Raw genomic sequence first — 23,001 nt, 5'->3', positions numbered from 1 at the left:
GCTGCCTACAACACCAGTGAGTTACCATCTCTCTCTCAGAGCTTTCCCTGGAACCAGGTACTCGCTCCTCGAGGGCCTACGCCATTCCAGCCTCTGGGCTGCTTCAAGAGACTATTGTGTGAGTGTTACCATCAAGGTCCTGTTCCTGACTCTGCATACTCTGCCTACTCACTATATTCAGTTTCTCTACAGCTCAGCCTTCCTGGGATCGCTGTTCCAGTGCCTGAGGGACTACAGCCCAGTCGGGCTCTTCAGCTCACTACTTGCCACCTCTGGTGGTTCACTATACAGTTTAATAAAAGATCTAGTGTGTGTCTCCCAACTCTGAGCCTGACTGGTGGCCCCTCTCAGGATCTTCCCCCGGGGGCGTGGTCATCTGCCACAGGCCAAGGATCCACCCACAATTAACACCAATAATAACAATTTAATTCTAAACTACTTTTGAAGTTGTTAAATATTTAAAGACCTGACATCCATCTTGAGAAGATACAGCTTCACAAAGGCCTCATGCAATGAATATGCCACCTCAATCTTAGACAAAATCCATAAGTTGAAAGCACAATTCCCTATCTGTTCTCCATCAGAAGCACCTGAAGACTCAAATGGCATGGTTAAGTGGTCCATTTTTGACAGTGTCTAAACTGGAAAGTCAAATCATTACTAAAATTAAACCTTCCAATCACCCATGTGACCCAATTCCAGCCACTTGGTTATCACTCAGACAATCACGACATTAATTAAACTGTCTCTCTCAGAAGGAACTGTTCCAGATGGGTTAAAACAAGCTGCGATAAAGCCGATCGTAAAAAATAAGAAAGGTAGGGCTGACGATTGGGACAACTATCGTCTAATATCCAACTTGTCTTTTCTCACAAAGGTTCTTGAGAAAGCAGTGTTATCCCAGCTTGAAAATCACCTGGAAGATCAAAATATCCTCTCCCCAAATCAATTTGGATTTAGTAAACAGCACTCAACTGAAACATTACTCATCTCTCATTAATGGACTTGGTTTTATGAGGGTTTGACCCAGATGAACCTTATTATCTTGTGCTAATTGACTTAACAGCTGCCTTCGACACTGTGGACCATAACCTGCTAAGCCATCAGATGAGAAACATTGGGATTGAAGGCAGGGTTCTCAGGTGGTTCTCTTCATTTCTATCTAAAATAACATTCCAAGTCAAACTGGGCAACCATATATATCTGATACTTTCCAGTGTAATATGGGTGTCCCTTAAGGCTCAGCACTCTCAGCAACACTGTTTAATATTTACATGCTCCCACTGTGTAAATTACTAAGAAATCTAGGAATTACTTTCTTCTTGTATGCTGACGACATAGTTTTACATTCCACTCACCAGATCACTCAGCAGACTCATACAGCATATGTTCCCTCATCAGAAATTCATTTAATGGATCCATTGACCATCCTCCAGCCAAGATGCGTACATTCCCAATCCCCACCATCCGCCACCATTTCAGAAACTACATCAAACCCTCCACCGTCCCCAACATTCAACCCTATCTTGATCTCCCCCTTCACTCAACTCCTGGGCCTTTCTTTGTTCTCACTAACACTTTTTAATGCCCAATCACTCACTAAAAAAAAACCCACATCATCGACGACTATATACTGGAAGCCAAACCTGACATTTGCGCAATCACAGAAACATGGATGAAACCCACAGATACAGTACTTATCAACCAACTTCCCACTCTGATGTACGACATCTTCTCAATCCCGAGACTTAAAAAAAAAAGAGGCAGCGGCCTCCTAATGGCAAAAAAAGATCTTAGACTTTCCCTCCAACACTCAGAATCAGTAGCAAATCTTGATCTCGCAGTCTTTAAATCTTCCCAGTTTCAAATATGCCTTATTTATGCCCCTCCAGGGCTCTTAGAATCTGACCCTTCCCCGCTTATTGAACGAATTGCCAAACATATCTGCCACAACACCCCTGCTCTAATACTGGAAGACTTTAACCTACACGTTGACACCTCTCCCCACTCCTCCCAACTGCGAAATATTTCTCTCCTCACTTAAATACCTGGGTTTCAAACAGATCATAGACAGCCCAACGCACAAAGCATGACACACTGTAGATCTTATATTTCTAAACGATGGCATTATCTCCACTGCAAAACCCTTTTGCACACCTATCCCCTGGTCTGACCACCGGTTGATCACGACGACCCTAGACTTCACCAAATCCATTCCTCAACGATCTCACAAGTCCACAATCCAATTCAGGAAATTGTGCACCTTGGACAACCTCAGCTTCCACCTCTCCAAAGAATTAGATCACCTTGATCTCTCTGATGCAGATGCGGCCATTATTTCATAGTTCAAGATAACCAATAAAGTAGCAGATCTAACATGCCCTACAATCACCAAAGTACTACACCCAAACACTGACAACAGGAAACCTTGGTTCACACCTGAATTATTTGACTCTAAAGCTCTGTTCTCGTATGTTTCATCTCTTACAAAGCCTTCCCAACCTACCATTCCAGATGACCAAGCGTTAACTAAGGCCACAGAATTAGCTATCTTCTTAGAAAAAAAAATCACCAACTTGGTAGTGCTGCTTATTGCAAATAACAGCCAACCCTATCTCCCTTACAACACCACAACTCAGCATAACTCCAGACTGGAAACATTTGAGCCCACTTTTTAATTGGAGATCGAAATCCTACTCAAGAAGCTCAATACCTTCAAATCTCCTCTTCTCTATCCCAAAAATCATTGCCAAGCCGATGTCCGAAATCATTAACTGCTCGCTCACACAAGGCCTAGTACCTGGCGCGCTAAAGATCACGATTCTCAAGCCGCTGTTAAAAAAAAACAAAAAAAAAAAAAAAAACCAAAACAAAACCAAACCTGTCACCAGCTGACCCAGCCAATTTCCGCCCGATAGCCAACTTACCACTTATCGCAAAACTATTAGAGAAAATTGTCAACAAGCAACTATCAGAATACTTGGACATTCAGAGGATTCTTGCTCCAGCACAATTCGATTTTTGCAAACTGCTAAACACGGAATCCCTGTTAATCTCACTATCAGACTCCATCATCCTTAGCTTAGAAAAAAGGCAACCGTACCTTCTTGCTCTTCTAGATCTTTCTGCGGCATTTGATACAGTAAACCATTCAATTCTTTTAGATCGCCTCACAGACACAGGTATTTCTGGCATGGCACACAGATGGTTCAAGTCATTCCTGAATAACAGATACTTGAAGGTCAAAATTAACAACATAGAATCTCACTCCGTCAGTTACACCCAGGGTGTCCCACAAGGTTCCTCTCTCTCTCCTACCCTCTTCAACATTTACCTCCTTCCGCTCTACCAACTTCTTCTTACCAATCTTAAGCTAACCCACTACATCTATGCTGATGACGTTAAGGTACTCATCCCCATCAAGGACTCCCTACCTAAAACCCTCATTATCTGGAACAACTGCCTCCAAGCAATCAACAACCTACTCACCAGCCTCAACTTAGTCCTGAACACTAATAAGACAGAGATTCTTATCTCCCAAGATGACAACAACGGTCTAACCAACATACTAAGCACTTCTCAATTAAATTTCTCCTCGTATGTCAGAGACCTGGGCGTAATTCTGGACAATCAGTTTAACCTAAAAAAATTTGTCAACACAACAACTAAAGACTGTTTCTTCAAATTACAGGTTCTAAAAAAGCTAAGACCCCTCCTCCATTTCCACGACTTCGCACAGTGCTGCAATCCATTTTTTCTAAACTAGACTACTGTAACTCTCTCCTCCTAGGTCTCCCAGCTAATACAATCAGACCTCTGCAGATGGTACAGAACTCCGCCGCGAGGATCCTGACCAACACCAACAGACGAGAGCACATCACGCCTATACTTCATGACTTACAATGGCTACCAATCAAATTTAGAATTCTCTTCAAAGTTCTCATGATGATTTTTAAGCGACGCACAGTTTAACACCTCTTGATCTTTCCATAAATCTTGATCTTTCCATACATCTTCCAGACCGGTCAGATTGGCCTACAAAGGATCTCTCTACGCCCCCCCCCAATCAAAACCGCCTTAAGGAAACGTGCCCTATCTACTGCTGGTCCCTCTTAATGGAACTCTCTTCCCCCAGATCTCTGGCTAGAAACATGCCCACTTTCAAAAAAACCCCTCAAAACATGGCTGTTCAAACAAGCCTTTCCTCAACCAGACGATCCTCCCATGAAATCAGGAAGATCATTCCCGGATCACTAACTGATACTGTTTCACATGCATAAGGAAACACCCCTCCTCTCTAGTTCATTCCTTCTCTATTCCTGCCCGGAATAGTTTCTACATATGGTTTGGAAGAGACTAAACACACACTCTGACTTTCCTTTTGGACTTATTATCATCGTTTATTTAATCACATTGTTTTAGTATCTTGAAATGAATCTTACTTGCTGATCTTCGTATTGGCTTTTCCTACCATTGCTTCGCCATATTCTCATGTCTCTCTGGATTTGATATTGTTTAAGAGTCATCCCAATTATTAGGTGGCTCACACTTTTGCAGTTGTTACTACTTACCATGGTTTTTTGTATTTTATCCCTTGCTCCCAGTTCCAGGATACCCTGTTCTATGTAATGCTTGTTGCAACTTTGTGTTTTTCTGTAAACTGATATGATATGTAATTTTCACATGAATGTCTGTGTATATATAAGTCCAAAATAAATAAATAAATCATTTGAAAATACAGCTTCGATACTCTCTACCTATATGAAAGCAATACAACAAGAACTTTCACAACTTAAATTAACATTAAACCCTTAAAAAACTTAAATCATTTGGCTGAGTAGGAACTCATCGATAGTTAAACCACCTGCCCTAAATGTGGGTCATTTTCCAATTAATCCCTCAAAGTATGAGATTTAGGTATACAGCTTGATGAAAACCTTACAACGAAAATGCACATCAGTAAATTAATCAAGACAGGTTATGCCAAGTTACATATACTACTTCGGTTGAAAGCATTATTAAATTTTGAGGACTTCTGTACTGTATTGCAAACTTATCTTCTCAAACCTAGATTACTGTAACTCCTTACTACTAGGTCTTCCAGCATGTCACTTAAAACCACTACAACTATTACAAAATGCCGCAGCAAGACTCTTAATAGGATCTAGGAAATATCACATTACATCCTCATTGATGTCACTGCATTGGCGACCAGTACCATCCAGAATTTACTGTAAAGCATTAACGATAATATTCAACATCCTTCATTCCAAGAACACCGGCTTGTTAGGAGTAACACTACAACCATACAACCTGCAGCGAACACTAAGATCTCAAAATAAAGGACTATTGACTACTCTCACAAAATGGAGCATACATCTGATGCAAATAAGAGAGTTGTGTGTTTTTCCATAGCGGGTCCAAAGCTCTGGAATTCTTTGCTTGAGACGTTCTGTATTTTATCAGATAGAAAGAGATTTAAATCTGTGCTAAAAACTTGGCTATTCAAAAATGCATATAAATTAACTTAAACATCAGAATATAAAGTGCCACAAAGACAAGAAGGACAAAAGATAATCAAAGCATGAAGAATATATCAAAGGAGAGAATGTAAGATTCTCAAAACAACCCACTGACTAAGATGTGAAAACTATCATTTCATTTTAATTTTCAAGACTTTGCCTTAAGTACTAGATTTATAATTAATATGTACTAGAAATTTGCTTATGTATGTAACCAATCATTTTTTGAGTTATAACTATGAATGTCACTTTTTAACTTGTGATCTATACATGGAATGACAGTATATAAAATGTCTAAACAAATAAATAGTTCTTTTAGCTACTGAAAAAAACAGCACATCCACCTTGGGAAAACAAAACGTTTCCCTCTCCTGAGGAAGCAAAAGATAATATTTTGGCCAGGATGCAACCCTCCTTTAACATTTTCCTTTGGAGATGCCCACTTGAATCATATCCTTCACTGCCTTATGAAGAGAGGATTGTCTGTCTGTCTAATAACTGACTATAATCCTCTGCAGTGCTGCAAAACCTTAACCTTGCTGTATTCAGTAATATTCAATATACGCAGACACAGTAATTAAGGATGATAGCTCCTCTTTGGGGAAGAAATGTAGTATAGCTATACCATCCTCTACCTCAGGGGGAAACTCTTCCTCTCTACCAGTATCTGACATTCTCTGCATTGACTACCAATTTTAATAAGGATCCAATTTAAGGTTAGTGTTTTGATTTATGGACTGAAGTGAAAATGGGCCTTTGTACTTAAGAGAAATGTCCCTACCTAATAGCGATGTTCCTTCTTAATTATGCCTACCACTAAAGTAGTTTTAAAGATCTAATATTTGTGCAAGGATGTTCTCTGTCATGTTCTTGCTATGGAATAGGTTCAGTTTTGTACGTCAATTTAGAAGTAAACCACTTGCTTTTCTGGAAAAAGTGAAATCTGGTTCTTTCCATCTGTGGAATAATTTAATGTAGATGTTGTGGGACGAGTCCACTGCCTTTGAAACTGCCATTTTTAGGGCTTATTTTATGTTTTTAGTTTTTGTGGTTTGTATTGTAAGCTTTGAGATTTTATATTGTACATTGCCTCAAATGGTTACGTTTTAAATGGGGAGGTGGTTTAGAAATCATTTTTTAAATAAAATAAATACAAACATATGAATCCCTTGAGGCACTCTTTCTATCTCTACCAGCTAACTCATTTATAATAAAAACATAAGAAATGTCATGCAGGGTCAAACGAAGAGTCACTGATCCCAGCATCTGCCTTTGACTGTAGTCAATACAGGTCGCTAATACTTGGCAGTTCTGTGTTGTCTAGTTTCATCTCACTGCTTCTATCTTGCCCAGTAACTGAGTAGTATGTTTAGCATTTCAGGTGTGTCTTCATCACATCACAAATACTGGAAATCATTCTGATCGCCTATGTGTATTCTTTGAGACTTTTTTTTTTTTGATCTATAACATTTTTTAGATCATCACTACTTCGTAAAGGTTGGCTCTAATAACATTTCATTTGAGCAAAAAGAGAAACTATATTCACCTTTGTGACTGGAAAGTCAGTTTGCTGTGTAAAATATATGGCATTTGTAACTGGATCTGCAATATTTAATTTCAGATTTCTGCTGTAATTTTGAGTCTGTACTGTGTTTGCTGACGTTGAGCTTCTTTGCCCTTGTTTTTTCATCTTGGAGCTTGTTGCTGGCAAGTTACACTATAAAGGAGATAACTGTTCTGTTTTTATGATTCAAAATGCAACTCCTTTTGACTTTTAGGTGCTTGGAAAGCCTTGTAAACACTGCAAGCCGCCTTATCCCTTTAAGCTTTTTTTAAAATTAATTTCAGACATACTATATTATGTGACTGCATTGCTGAATTTTACGTGTGTAAATGAGCTTTTGAAAATTGCTATAATATGTGCTATTGAATTGTCTAATACGTTTTATGTGCACAAGTGCACTTTAAAGAGGTAGTTTTAAAAGGAGTTAACACTTGTAAATGTAACATAGCAATTTTCAAAAGCGATTTATGTACATATAGTACACTTGGGTTGTACAATGTAAGTATTTGAAGCACTTTCCTAATTCAGACAGGCACTCTCTTAGAAAAGAGAGGGCTCATTGAATTAATAGGAAATTGTAATTATGTTTCTTCCTTGGGAGTTACATAAGTCTCAAGCAGACGATTGTTCCAAATCCCTTTTACTTACTGACACTCTGTGGAATTGTAAAGCTTAAGTCTTAAGCTTTACAATTCCACAGAGTGTCAGTAAGTAAAATAATTGACTTGAAGACTTAAATATTTTAGCTTCTATTTTTTGTGCAGTTATGCTCAATGCAAATATAGTAAGAGCGTTTTGGTATGGTTTTTCCTCATATAGCTGATTATCATCAGCATGTGTATATACAGTGTATCCCTAGGGGCAAATGGAAGGAGAAATTAAATCTTGCCTGTTAGAGGTCTGGAACTGGGATTTGGCAAACATTAAAATTGAATCCCAGCAAGACTGAGGTATTTCTGAGTGATTGATTGGTAAATCCAATTCACAGCTATCAGAAGCCCAGCTGTCAATGAATGATAAACATGTATCATAGATTTCTCAATCTGATGTTTGTCTAATTATAATAATACGACGTGTTGGCTGTTAAGCTGCCTTCGCTGGCATGATTTTCTGTTAACTCAGATTTTGGAGTTTTATTGCTTTTTCTGTTTTTTTTTTTATTTTTGTTTTTTGTTGTTTTTCAGTTTTCTCTATTCATTTACTTTACTAAAATATTTATTACTGTTATTTCTTGGATATTTTTATTTAGAATATTGAATTGCATAATGTACATTGTTACACTTAAAAGAATGTACTTGCTTAAAACTGAATTTTACGTGTGTAAATGAGCTTTTGAAAATTGCTATGTGCTATTGAATTGTCAATAGGTTTTATGTGCACGTGCACTTTAAAGAGGTACTCTTAAAAGGAGTTACACTTGTAAAACAGCAATTTTCAAAACCATTTATATATATATATATAGTGCACTTACATGTGAATATCCTATGGACAATTCAGTGGTATATATTGTAGTAATTTTCAAAAGCTAACTTACACAGATAAAGTGCATTTACATGTGTAAAAACAAATTTAAATGTATAAATGCTCTTTAAAATCAGACCCCCTCAGTGGGTACATTGCTAAAATGTTACTTATATGCACACAAATCCTTTTGAAAATAAGTATAAATTTGCAAGAAAACCAGAACTAAATCAAAACCTCATGCATTACGTTAACAGAATTGTGGTGTGTAGACTTAACTATAATTTGTTTTGCATATGCATTTCATGGACAACTGTCCAGTTAAGCTTTTGCTGGTGGACTTGTAAGTAAGATGAAAATGTGAAGCTATTAAATAGTAAGATTAGGGAATGGATGGACTAAGTGGGTCTTGCTGTACTCCTGGGGGAGTTCTGCATTACCGTGGAGTGCAGAATTTTCATTTTCTGTGCGGAATTTGGAGCAGGCCCAGCATGTCGCGAGCATAGACAATATTGCTCTCGGCAAAGAAGGAAGCAACAGGCCCCCGCTTTGCCATCAAGGTGAAGAAAGCAGCAAGCCCCCAGCGTACTGTGTTGCGGTGAAGAAGGAAGCAGCAGGCCCCAGTATGCTGCATAGCAGCGAAGTATGCAAGTCCCGGTGTCTGCGAGCGGAACCCATCCAGCTCGTTGCAAAGATGGAGCAGGCTCCAGTGAGAGTGAGTCTGTGTGAGAGGCTGTGTTTGTACGACTGTGAGCCTGTGTGTTAGGTGTGTGTGAGAGCATGTGTGAGGTTGGGTGTGAGTGCCAGAGAGATGGAGTCTATGTGAAGAGATTGTGAAGGAGTGTGTATATGTGTGAGAGAGATTGGGAGATGGTGTGCATGAAAAAGATTATGTATATGGGGGAGTGAGGGTGCTTATTTGTGAGAGAGGGAGCCTGTGTGTAGGGATGTGTGTGTGTGAGTGGGAACCATTGAACAGGGGTGTGTGAGAGAGAGAGAGATAGGTAGCCTTTGTGAGGGTGTATGCGTGAGAGAGGAAGGGATCCTCTGTGCATGTGTATGTAGTAGAGAGAGGGAGCCTGTATGAGGGAGTGTTTATGTGCACGAGAGAGAGGGTGTGTGTGTGTGTGTGTGTGTGTGTGTGGGACAGAGGGGCATTCAAACTCTGTGAGTGGAGATAGAGTGGAAGGGGTTGAGCCTAGCTGGGGGTGCGGGGTTTTGAGAAAGCAAAGTGAAAGGAGACTGGCCAGGGAAATAGGAAGAAAGGGTGGAAGGGACACTCTTACAGTGTACTTCTAGGGAAATTCTGCTCAAAATATTTGAAACTCTACATCTTTTGTGATTTTTTTCCTGTATTTTAAATTAATTGCTTAAAGATTGTCATGTATATTATGGTGTTTTGACCAATTTAAAGAATGCAGAAATTTTAAATTTTGTGTGCAGAATTTTCATTTTATTTTTGTACAGAATTCCCCTAGGAGTGTTACTGCCTTAGTATGCTGTGATTTACTTGTTTTGTTGATTGTTTGGCATAGACATGATTTAATATTATCATACTGTAACTATGCTAGCCTGTGAATAAAGGAGTTCCATATAAAGGGGATTTAGCCTCCAGTAACTTGCTCAATATTTGTTTCCTAAGAGGTTTTCAACAGTATTTATTTAATTTTATATTCTGCTTTTTGCCCCTTTAAAGCAAATTACACTCAGGTATGGTAAACATGTATATGTGGGCAGTTTGAGGTGGCTTTTTTCCTTCATTCAGACTCTTCAGTTTCATAAAATATTGTCTTTACTTTTGAACATCATTTTCTGCTAATTGTATATTTTTGTTGGTTACAGATTTTCCATGGTCTCAGAAGATTGAAGATGTCCTACAAACTGTTTTTAAACTTGATGCATTTAGGCCCTTACAGATGGAAACTGTTAATGCCACAATGGCCAGGAAAGATATATTCCTTGTTATGCCTACTGGAGGAGGAAAGAGTTTATGCTTCCAGTTACCAGCCTTGTGTTCTGAAGGTATGATTGGATAATGTATGTTTGACATGTTTTTTTTTTAGCTAGTGGCTTTAGCATACAGTTAATGGTTACAAGGCCCATGAAAAATTTGAAGACTTAAATAGAATGAATTTTTTTTTAATTCTGTACAATTTTAAACACAGATATAGATCCCAAAGAAAGGAGCTGAATATCCGCAAAGATGTCTGAAATGTCTGTCCATCCATTTAAGCAGCAGAGGAATTTCTCAAAATACCTAAAGGAGATTAAGGGACTGGTCAGGGTTATACTATAACTGGTGGGTAGAAGAAACTAACCAGAGTTGCAGGCATCACAACTTCATTTTCTAGCTTCAAGGCTATTCCACCTGTAGATATAAATTGAGTTTGAATAGTTAAACTAACAGCTATTGCTTCACTCCTAGGGTGGGGAGCAAACACCCAAGACCTCTGAGCACAGTGCTGTTGGACTTTCTTGGAGATGCACTATCACATCAACCTTTTAGAATTACAGGATTTAAAACCTCACATTCTTACAGTTGAACAGTACACCAAGTTTAGAATATATATTGCATAGCTGAAGGGGCCCACACTCTGGAGCTTATGCTTTGGTTCTTGCTCCATCAATCCTAATGCTACCACTTATAATGCCAGTAGTAGCATAATGCTGTGCCTAACAAGTTTAAGCATTTAGCAGTCCTGGTTCAGAAGAAAGATGTCTCTGTTTAAAATGAAACACTGTAATAGCTGATAGTGTTTTATTTTTTCCTAGAAAAAAGGTGCTGATATTCAGATGTAGAGCCATCCTTGGGGGTGATGAATCATGTTGAAAGCCCAGGGCCCTGCCCCTATGGAAAGAAAGCACTGCAAATATTAAACTGGTCTCCAGAACATCAAAGCACCACCTACTAGAAAAACAAAATAAGCTTGATTGGTATGCAAAAACTACACGCTAGCAAAATATCTCACCTTAGTCATACATACAGAAGACAGACACTCTCCAAATACAGAATAAATGACCACGAAATAGAAATAAGCAGACAAAAGATGATCACAAAAAGTCACACTTTACTTACAATGCGACACTGGAGAAATAAAAACAAATGCATTTCTTCCTGTACTATGAAAAAAACTGCAGCTATCAGAGATACCAGTTTCCAAAACTGGCATATTCCAATCACTAAAATACTTTTGCTAGCTTTGTTGTCTGGACATTTTGGGCCTTAACTCCTCTCCCACATGGAAAACAGTTGTTTGGCAGACCCAGCACAACAAAACTCCTTCTCCTCTCACACACAAACAAAAGAACAATGATGGGGCTCAGCAGATCCAACATAACACCTCCCTCCACACAACACATACATCTTTGCTACCCACTGCCCAGCATTAGTATTGCCCCAATCCTTCGTTCCCTCTTGCTCTGCATCCCCTTCTTTCTCCCCCCACCCTCTACCCAGCACCAGTATGCCTTCTGACCTCTTTATCTGAAACCAGCATCCCCTTTTTCTCTCCTCTTTCCAGGCAGCAGCATCTCCTTGTCTCTTTCCTGAACATACCCAGATCAGTCTAGACAAGCGGGTTTTATTCATCCCTACCAGCAGATGGAGGTAGAGAACAAAACTTTGGGCACTGCCACATATAGTGCCACTTGCAGTCTCTCAGTATTTCTCTACCTCCAGCAGATGGTAGAGGTGCTAACCCTGCAGTCCTGACTGACTGGATATTTTAAGGAAAATTGCTCCCCGAGGTGACAGGCTCCTGCAGAAGGTTTGTCCCTCGGATTGAGCCGGGTGAACGGGGGGGGGGGGTGTTTGGATGCCTCTGGCCAGCTTCAGCCCGTGACTCTGGGAACCCTGACAGCCAGTGGTCTGGTTCCCTTGGTAGGCCCGAAGCCCCTCCGCCGGCCAAGAAGCAGGGAAGTACCCTTACTTTTGTTTTGAGCTTTCCTGTGTATCTGGGCCTTTAAGTTTAAAGTTTTGTTGTATAAAAAAAAAAAAAAGTCACTGGCTGCTTTTGCAACAGCAGAAGCTGATGGCAGGCTGTGCGGCCTAGCAGGCTGAAATCCTCGGCGAGATCGGGTGCAGGCTGGGCAGTAAGTGGGTGGATCTGGGGATCATTTGGAGGAGGGTGGTCCCGGTCGGGGCAGATTCACTCCGGTGAGGGCTGGCTGTACTCCCGGTCGAGCCGTGCGGTTTTCAGTCGCAGCAGCAGCCTGTTCACTGCGCCGGCGGGAAATTCTTGGGGCAGTGCACCTTCTTCAGGGTTTGACAGCTGCCGCGCCCCCCGTGATCCGGGCCGCGGGAAAGCATAGGATTGCCTGTTTCGATTTTTATTTTGCCTTGTTTATTTCTTGGTGCTTGTTATGACAGCGAAGCAGATCGGAGAGACCTGCAGGGCCTGAGGTAGCCAGTTGGTCAGCCTGAATGACCTCCTCCTCTGCACGGAGTGTGCTGGAAGGAGCTGGGATCACAGGAGGGAGTGGCTATGGCCGCAGAAGCGGAGCTGGATAAAGGGGGATTCTCCCCAGGGGTCTGGGAGGTCCCTGCCGCTCCTGTCTCCCATGGTTTTATCTAGGGGAAAAGGTCCAGATGTCTCGGGCCATAGCAGTCCCAAGGGCCCTTTGGGGGCCCCGGGGGGGGGGGGGTTTCCACCCGAATTCATGCTTTGTTTGCACGAGGCCTTCCTGGCTAGGCTGGCAGGTAAGTGCGGTGTCTCGGACGGCCCGACGGGTTCGGCAAAGTAGGGGAAGGTCCCCTTAAAGGTTCCACAGGCCCGCGAACTCTGCCTCCTGAGGAACGCCTAGCGCGATTGGAATCGGACTCGGAAGATTCTGACAAGTCTAAGCAGGAGGATGGAGACAGAAGTTTACAAACAAAACTCTGCCTTATCTAGGCTGGTGCCACCTACAGTCAGGCAGTATTCTTCTGTCTCCTAGCAGGTGGAGAGGGTGCAGAACCTACAGTCTGTGCTGAGGCCTAGTAGTTTAAAAAAAATAAAAAATAATAATAATAAATATTAGAAGGAAGTCTAGTTAGGGTACTGAGACCGCAGTGTATTGCCTGCAGTTCCAGTAGCCTGCCTCCCAGGGGGTTGTGAGATCCTGAAGGGGCCATCCCCCCCTGGTTTCAGAGGCCGCTGAAGTGTGGGGTTATCTCCCTTGCTAGCATCTATTTTCCTCACTGGGGGTGACACCGGGGAGCCCGGCTCACTCCCCCCAGGTGGTCCCGGAGCCAGCGGCGAACAGTAATAGTATTTAAAAAAAAAAAAAAAAAAGTTTTGCCTTTCTTTTGTGTTCCTTGCTTGCGAAGTTTTCTCTCGTTGCGTCCTGGCCGGATTCAGGGGCAGTGCGCCGGGGGTTGGCGAGTTTTTGCGGCTTGAATTTTTCTCTCTTTTTTTTTTTTTTTTCCTTCGCTCACAGTTTGAGGGAGGGCAGCTGCGCGGCGCCTCTCCCGAGACAGTCTGTGCTCCAGCTGTGTCTCGGGGGGCGAAGGGGCATCTTCGCTCCCGGATGGAGCACGGGGTAGAGCACCATTACGAGCCGCAGCTCCGGGGAGCAAGCCCAGGTCCGGATCAGACCCGTTCCCGTGGAGTGCGGGAACGGGCGCCATTTTGGGCTCTAGAGACTCTGCAGCGGTGGGCCCATCCACCATTTTGATTTCGGGTCCCGCGGTTCCCACATCCCCGTCGGATCGGGAGGAGGAGGACTCGCTGTCACGTTTATCCCCACTGCGCGGGTCCCTGAGGGGGACAAACATGTAAGGCCATGCTGTACCAGTGATTTGGAGGTTCCTGAAGTGGATCTTGGGGATTGCTCATCTGATTCTTCTTTTTCATCGTAGTTTGTTTTATTAATGCACAAGGCTTTTAAGGCACGTCGATTAGCAAGAAAGAGGTCACAGGGGTCTCATGAACTAGACCCACTGAGTCGGGGAAGCGGGCTAGGCCCGTCCAGGCGTCAGACCCCACTGAGGGGCCCCGGCCCTTCAGACTGAGGGCCCAGTAAGGGGGATCCTGATACCACTACAGACACGGATGTCCCAGATGAGCAACAAGGGGACCAGGACCCACCGGCCCACCTCCCGAGGGGGATTGAGGGGGACAGTGAGCAGTTAAAAGATGGTCTGAGCGGTACCCATGGAGCAGACGGAGATGACCCCAAAGTAGTACGTCTTTTTCGCCGAGATGAGTTGGGACCCCTTATCCTGGCCATTCTTGGTGAGTTAGGCATACAATTACCGCAGGCAGAGTCCAGACTAGTAGGGGCGACAGACCCGGTGGTCTTGGGTCTGAGAGGTCCTCCATCCGCCTTTCTGTTGCATTTTTCAGTATCGGATTTACTCTTCAAGAATGGGATACCCCAGATTTGGGTCTTAAAGTGGCTAAAGCAATGGATAAGCTCTACCCTCTGCCTGAGGACGCGTTGGAGCTGCTGAAGGTCCCTAAGATAGATTCGGCGGTGGCGGCGGTCACAAAGAAGACCACCATCCCGGTTACCGGGGGAACGGCTCTTAAGGATTTGCAAGATCAAAAGCTGGAGATACAGCTTAAAAAGATATTCGAAGTCTCCGCACTAGGAATTCGTGCGGCTATCTGCAGTAATTTTTCTTTGCGAGCGGGACTTCGGTGGGTTCAACAATTGATGGCCAATGAATCTTTCACAGGAGGAGGCGCTTCAGGCGAGGCGTTTAGAAGCGGTGATTGCCTATAGTGCGGATGATTTTTTTGATTTACTTCGCACATCGGCGCAATCCATGGTTTCAGCAGTATCGGCATGACGTTTATTGTGGCTACGCGATTGGGCGGCGGATGTGTCGTCTAAAGCCCGGTTAGATTCGCTGCCATTTAAGGGCAAGTTGTTGTTTGGAAAAGAACTGGAGGATTTGATTGAGTCTCTAGGCAAGAACAAGGTACATCGCTTGCCAGAGGACAGACCTAGGTCTAGAGGGGTTCTGCCGTCACGGGCCTGTTTTCGGGGAGGACGGAGACCTCGCAACTCGCGAGGGGCGGTCTCCTCTTTTCATCACAGTGCCAACCGGCAACAGACGTACTCGCAGTCCTTTTGCGGGCGCCACTTTGGACATCCAGGGGCCGGTATGAATACACAGAGTGGTAAGCCTTCACAATGATGTACAGCTGGTCCACTCCTCGGTACCAGTGGTCGGAGGCAGATTAACTCTGTTTTACGAGGAGTGTACCTCGGATCAGTGGGTCCTAGAGGTGATAAGTTAAGGTTACACGTTAAATTTTGCACGGCAGCCCAGCTAGTGTTTCCCGGTATCGCCTTGCGGGTTTTCAGAAAAGCGCCGGGCGGTACGGGAGACGCTCATGCCTTCGCGACCTCGGCGCGATAGTGCCAGTTCTGCCACATGATCTTCGCAGAGGCCAGTATTCCATCTATTTCGTGGCCCCTAAGAAGGAAGGAACCTTTTGACCGATTCTCGACTAAAGAGTGTCAACAAGTGTCTGCAAATACCTCATTTTCGTTTGGAAACCCTAAGGTCCGTGATCGCTTTGGTGAGACAGGGAGAGTTTCTAGCATCTCTGGATCTCACGGAAGCATATCTTCATATCTGAATCCGTGCAGAGCACCAACGATACCTCAGGTTCACCGTGCTGGGACAACATTACCAGTTTCAGATGTTGCCGTTCGGCCTTGCCACCGCACCTCGCAAGTTCACCAAGATTATGGTGGTGGTAGCAGCGTACCTTCGCAGGGAAGGTTTCTTGGTACACCCGTATCTGGACGATTGGCTGATTCGTGCAAAGTCGGAACGACTATGTCAGGAAACAGTTCAACGGGTGATTCACTTGTTACAAAAGCTTGGATGGGTAATCAATACGGCCAAAAGTCACCTGGTTCCTTCTCAATCTCTGAAGTTTTTGGGAGTTCTGTTAGACACTCTTTGGGGAATGGTGTCTCTCACGCGGGAACGTATGATCAAATTACAGGTTTAAGCTCGGCACTTGTTAGCCAAGCCCATACCAATAGTCTGGGATTACCTTCAGATGGTGGGGTCAATTACTTCGACGTTGGAATTGGTTCCTTGGGCTTTCGCTCATATGCGACCCTTACAGTCAGCGTTGCTTTCCCGGTGGAATCTGGTGTCAGAACAATTTCATCTACCTTTACCGCTAACGCAGTTGGCTCGGTCCAGCATGGATTGGTGGCTATGCCCAGACAACTTGTGCAGTGGAGTGCCATTGGTGATTCCCTCATGGACACTGGTCACCACGGATGCCAGCTTGTCTGGTTGGGGAGCAGTTTTTCTCCGAAAGTTGGTACAGGGGATATGGTCCCCACAGGAAGCTGGTTGGTCCATCAATCGTTTAGAGACCAGGGCAGTCCGCCTGGTTCTCCAGGCCTTTCTTCCACTGGTTCGGGGCAAGTCGGGCCGAATTCTGTCAGACAGTGCGACCACGGTAGCCTACATCAACTATCAGGGGGGAACCAAGAGTCCACCAGTAGCGTGCGAAGCCCAACAGCTGATGGCGTGGGCAGAACAACATCTGGCCAGTCTTGCAGCCTCGCATATTGCCGGGGTAGAGAACATTGAGGCAGACTTTCTCAGTCGCAATCGCCTAGACCCCGGAGAGTGGGAACTCACGGACGACTCGTTTCGACTCTTTTGCACACGGTGGGGGACACCCGCTCTGGACCTTATGGCGACATTCAAGAATTCCAAAGCTCCGTGCTTCTTCGCTCGTCGCAGGGAAAGGGGAGCGGAGGGCGTGGATTCACTGGTGTTGCCCTGGCCGACGGATGTTCTACTTTGTCTTCCCTCCATGGCCCCTCATCTGCAGGACTCTACGGTGCATAGAGTTGCACCCGACGGCTGTGGTACTCGTAGCTCCCGAGTGGCCGCGTCGCCCTTGGTTTGCGGATCTCCGAAACCTGGCCTTAGAGGAACCCATTCGGTTTCCGTATGTACCGGATCTTCTCCATCAAGGACCCGTTTGTTATGACCAGGTCGAACGCTTCTGTCTAGCGGCATGGCTTTTGAGAGGTGAAGGCTGAAGTCCAGAGGGTATTCGGATGCGGTAGTAACAACCCTTTTAAGGTCCCGCAAAGTTTCTATGTCCTTATCTTACGTACAGGTCTGGAAGGTATTTGAGATGTACTTACTCATGCATCCGTACCCGAGGTCTTATGTTTTCTCCAGGATGGTTTGGCAAAGGGGCTTTCGTGTAGTTCCTTGCGTGTTCAGGTGGTGGCCCTGGAGTCTTTGCGCGGTCATATCCAAGGTGTGTCTTTGGCGTCGCACTCAGATGTGGTTCGACTTCTTAGGGGTGCTACGCATTTACGTCCACGTTGCAAAGGCCTTATCCTTCTTGGAATCTGAATTTGGTATTGAAGGCTTTGTGCGGCACTCCCTTTGAACCTGTTTGCAAGCCTACCTTAAAAGATTTGACGCTGAAAGTGGTGTTCTTGGTGGCTATTGTCTTAGCAAGGCGGGTTTCCGAGCTCCAAGCTCTGTCTTGTTGGGAGCCTTTCTTGCGAATATCGGAGAAGGGGGTGTCGCTTTGTACAGTTCCTTCCTTTCTTCCTAAGGTGATATCTGCTTTTCATCTAAATCAGACTGTTGAACTACCTTCATTTTCAGATTTGGACAGAGCAGATCCTTTGTCCAAGGATTTGCGCCGTTTGGATGTCTGGACGTTGTTGTATTACCTAGAAGTCACTAACTCCTTCCGGTTATCAGACCATCTTTTCGTGCTTTGGAGTGGACCTCGTCGTGGTAATGCTGCTTCCAAGACTACCATTGCTCGCTGGTTGAAAGAGGCTATCAGTTCTGCATATTTGTTGCAGGGTTGGTCTCTACCAGTGGGTCTAAGGGCACATTCTACGCGTTCCCAGGCTGCGTCCTGGGCGAAATGCCACCATATATCCCCAGAGGAGATTTGTAGGGCAGCAACGTGGAAGTCCTTACATACGTTCGCCCGACATTATCACCTGGATGTTAAGGCTCCAGGCAGCGGGGATTTTGGTGCTGGGGTGCTTAGAGTGGGACTCTCCGGATCCCATCCCATTTAAGGACAGCTCTGGTACATCCCAGGAGTCTGGACTGATCCGGGTACGTACAGGGAAAAGAAAATTAGGTCTTACCTTTGATAATTTTCGTTCCTGTAGTACCACGGATCAGTCCGGAGTCCCATACATCTGTTTATGACCAGGGAGGGTCTGTGCTGATTATCTTTTTTTCTCATATTCACAGCTTAATCCTGTATGTCCTGTTATTGGTGGCTTGGGTTCTGTTCCCATTTGGGGGTTGTTGAGCCAGTTGCTGTTAGGTTACTGTATATAGTGTTTTCTTTGAGATCCATTCTGCTTTGACATTAAGTAATACTGCCAGACTGTAGGTGGCACCAGCCTAGATAAGGCAGAGTTTTGTTTGTAAACTTCTGTCTCCATCTGGTGGGGGGTGGGGGGGCAAGACTCTGGACTGATCCATGGTACTACAGGAACGAAAATTATCAAAGGTATGACCTAATTTTCTTTTCCCTCTTGTGCCGCTTTCTAATGGCAAGAGTGGCACACCCAAGTACCAGAGGGGAGGACAGAACCGTAAGAAGTGATTATGGCAAATGGGCTAAAATGTGTAGGCTAACAACTAACCTTTTGTGTGCATTGTGAACCCTCTAGATCCCCACTAAAGTAAATGAGACTCATAGATAGATACGTATTCTATAATTAACAAATAATAGCAGTATGACTAAGTTTCACTAGATATCCATTAGCTCTAGCTCTATAGTTGAGCTGCAAGGATGGCTGCATTATAAAGAAGAGTAAACATATAATAGCAAGACTACATATGTTATTTGTCAGTCAAGTAATTACATAATAATGTTGTAACAAGTATAAAGATAGGAAAAACAATAGAGACTAGTATGAAAGTATTTTTCTCATATAGTAGTATTTATACTGGGAGAGTCTCTGCAAGGGATACTGTCTCATAATGAGAGGCAGAGACAGGAGTGGAAAGGTATAAAACAGAAGAGGAAGAAGTGCGAAGATTTGAAAAAAGAGAAAATGAGCATTGAGAACAACAACCCAAGGTAATATTCGCTAAAATGGCAAACAGAGATATAAGCAATGCACATAACCAGGTGAGTGAAGGAAGCCAGAAAAATAAAGAGAAAAACCAAGAGTCAGCAGGAGGTCTCACACTGTATTGTGCATACGTAATGTGGGACACGTTAGAAAAGTGTTGCAAAGCATAAGACATGTTTTAGTCATAGGCAGAAGTGGGCCTATAGGTAAATAGAAGTGTCACACTACCAGAAAATATCTGAGAGAGGTTGTAAACAAACCCTCTGTGAATAACCTGATAGGTAGTGTTATAGGAAGAAATGCCCAAGGGGGGGTATACAGGGAACTCATAGTAGAAGGGAATAACTAAGTTCGGTATATTGGGTAAGGTTAGGCACAAGGGAGATAGAATATGAAAGACCAGCAATGTGAGTACCATAAATGCAGACTGCAGGAGAAGAAATAAAGAAAAATATTTGTGCAGAGGCAGCAGTAGGGCAGAATTTAACTCAAGGGAATATTTGATTTATACCAAGACATAAAACACTATAAAGTTGCAAGCAGTGGAACAGAGTGATAGGTTAGTGTGATCAGACTAGCTTTCATAGATAAAAGTAAGAGAGAACATATCAAATAATCATCTAGCTGACTCAGCAAGTAAATGCATATACGCATTATAAGGTGTAGGACTGGAAAATGCTATGAAACGCTTGGCCTGTAGGGACTGATACACTCTGAATTAATGCAGTTTTTATCATTAACTTGAAATTTAAATAGTGGCATCTGCAAATGGGTACATAACTAAATATTGACTAGGTATATCATAAAAATATTTTTGTAATGACAATCAGCTATCACATGTCAAAGAAGGGTCCATATAATGAAGGGTGCAAGATGACTTCTGTGCAAAGGATGGGATGATTTCTGAAATCAATGACACATGACGTATGCAGTTCTGTCAGTATGGTGGATTTCTGACATCGGAGCATAGCCTCTTAATTTATTATTAGATGCATATGCTACGGATTAAAGCCTAATATAAGAGCAAAACAAAATTCAAATTAATCAGAGAAAATTCCATCATGGCCATAACTCCCTGCATCTAGTAATCCCTACATCTGCATAATATTTCCATGTTATTAGGTAACATGCAATAGTGAGAACCACAAACCATTTAAGTGCTCGGGCATTACATAGAAACATATATTTCACTGAACTGACATGTAAAATCATTCATTGCATTCTTCAGGTGTCATGACACACAAAAACAAACAACAATTAACACATATTTGAGCTAAAAAATTAGATCAAAAAGTGTTTGGATCGATCCAAAATCAAACAAAAGTCAAAATTTAAAATAGATCTGTTTAAAAATGAAAAAATCAAACTGGGAAAAAATGTAATCTTTAAGTGTTACAGCTCACATAGCAGAGAAAGCTTTGTGTTTTCAACCTGGAAAGATATAAAATCTGGCATACAATAAAATTACAGCTTCATTGAAATGAAACATTCTGATATGCCTTAATTCAGCAAGTAGTGGTCATGAAGCTACTTTCTTGTCTCTTGTTATGCTTCTAGGAGGCACTACTGCAAGTTGTGGTATAAGAACTGCTCTCCATCTGTAGATCTAAAACCCCTTTTGTTCCATTTCCTGAGGTGATAATGTATATGAGAGACAATATAATCTAAATCAGCATATATGCTGCAAGTTACTGCTATACCCATCAGTAACCCATGGCATGGAGTCGTATGTTTCTGAATTTGAGATATGTTATCATTAGAATATGACAAAAGTTTTTCAATTAACAAATACGTTCTTTTTTTTTCTCTGGTATCTGTTTAATTTAAATAACTCACTCTTATTTTCTTCTCTATTTTAGTGGGATTTCTAGAAGTCAAACTTTTTTCAACTAAATTTATTTTGTCCCTTGCTATCTTACTCAAATTAAGATGCATTATTTTTTGGAATCCTCACTAGATCCCATTAATATTCTGAAAAGTACATTGGCAATTAGTTGATTTCTGAAGTAGCAAAGATTGTGCTGTAGAAACTTAAACTGTCATTTAACATCTTTGACTTTAACTGCTAAACAATATGCAGCTATTTATAGTACAGAATGCAGACATGCAGTGCCCCTATGCCAGAAAGAAGCTGTGCTCTGCAGAAACAAATCAATGGTTTTGATTAAAAGAATCTAGTTTTAGGGAACATAACATAAGAAATTGCCATACTGGGTCAGACCAAGGGTCCATCAAGCCCAGCATCCTGTTTCCAACAGGGACCAATCCAGGCTACAAGTACCTGGCAAGTACCCAAAAACTAAGTATATCCCATGCTACTGATGCTTGTAATAGCAGTGGCTATTTTCTAAGTCTACTTGATTAATAGTAGGTAATGGACTTCTTCTCCAAGAACTTGTCCAAACCTTTTTTTTAAACCTAAAAGCATTAACCACACATCCCCTGGCAACAAATTCCAGAGTTTAATTGTGTATTGAGTGAAAAATAATTTTCTCCAATTAGTTTTAAATGTGCTGCATGCTAACTTCATGAACTGCTCCCTAGTCATTCTATTATCTGAAAGAGTAAATAACCGATTCACATTTACTCATTCTAGAACTCGCATGATTTTAAAGACCTCTGTTATATCCCCCCTCAGCCGTCTCTTCTCCAAGCTGAACAGCCCTAACCTCTTTACCCATAGGGGAGCAGTTCCATCCCCTTTATCATTTTGGTCACCTTTCTCCATCGCAACTATATCTTTCTTGAGATGTGGTGACCAGAATTGTACACCGTACTCAAGGTACAGTTCCCTTTTGTGGATTCTTTATACTTCTTGAACCCTGGTCTTTTTGCCTTCATTTTTTCAGTCACATCCTTTGAGAACCAGATCTGTGTTTCTCCTATTACTCTTGTTTATTTTAACATATAGATTTGATGCCTTTGTAATAGCTCCTTTTAATTTGGCCCACTGTTTCACCTCACCCATTTTCTGGCAGTCTTTCAGTTCTTCCTTCAGATACGTCCCCGTTTTGACAGAATCCATACTTGTGGAATTCAAAACTCAGATATTCGTGCGACTTCTCTGTATCTTATTCACGATATCGAATCATACCATCTGTTGATCGCTGGTGCTAAGGTGAGCCCCTACATGAACATTAGAAACATCACCACCATTAGTGAACACTAGATAGAGTATCACACCCTTCTCATCGGTTTCATGGGAGATAAAAACAATAATGTTATAGTAATGAACATCATTAGATTAAGGAAAGGACACAACTTCTATATATTCTTGAAACTTTAGAAACCAGCCAAACTCAACAGAGGCTTCTGATTCCATGACTAGAAAGTTGCTGACCTTTTGTGATAAGATATGGTCATGACTTTAGTTTTGTTATAAGGGGACTGAAGTTTCAGTTCTGC

General features: G+C 42.6%; 1 protein-coding gene across 3 annotated transcripts in view; it reads left to right on the top strand.

Moving 5' to 3' along the window:
• Nucleotides 1-23,001, top strand: part of RECQL (RecQ like helicase) — a 290,842-nt gene that overhangs the window by 38,777 nt on the left and 229,064 nt on the right. For all 3 annotated transcript variants that reach the window (XM_029600183.1, XM_029600182.1, XM_029600181.1), the window contains one exon: nt 10,390-10,569. In XM_029600183.1, the coding sequence (XP_029456043.1) occupies nt 10,390-10,569 (180 nt within the window). The remainder of the gene's footprint in view (nt 1-10,389; nt 10,570-23,001) is intronic.

The sequence above is a fragment of the Rhinatrema bivittatum genome, chromosome 4, assembly GCF_901001135.1.
Source record: "Rhinatrema bivittatum chromosome 4, aRhiBiv1.1, whole genome shotgun sequence".
NCBI lineage: Eukaryota > Metazoa > Chordata > Amphibia > Gymnophiona > Rhinatrematidae > Rhinatrema > Rhinatrema bivittatum.
The sequence above is the reverse complement of the archived record's forward strand: the minus strand, read 5'-3'. Positions and strand labels throughout refer to the sequence as shown.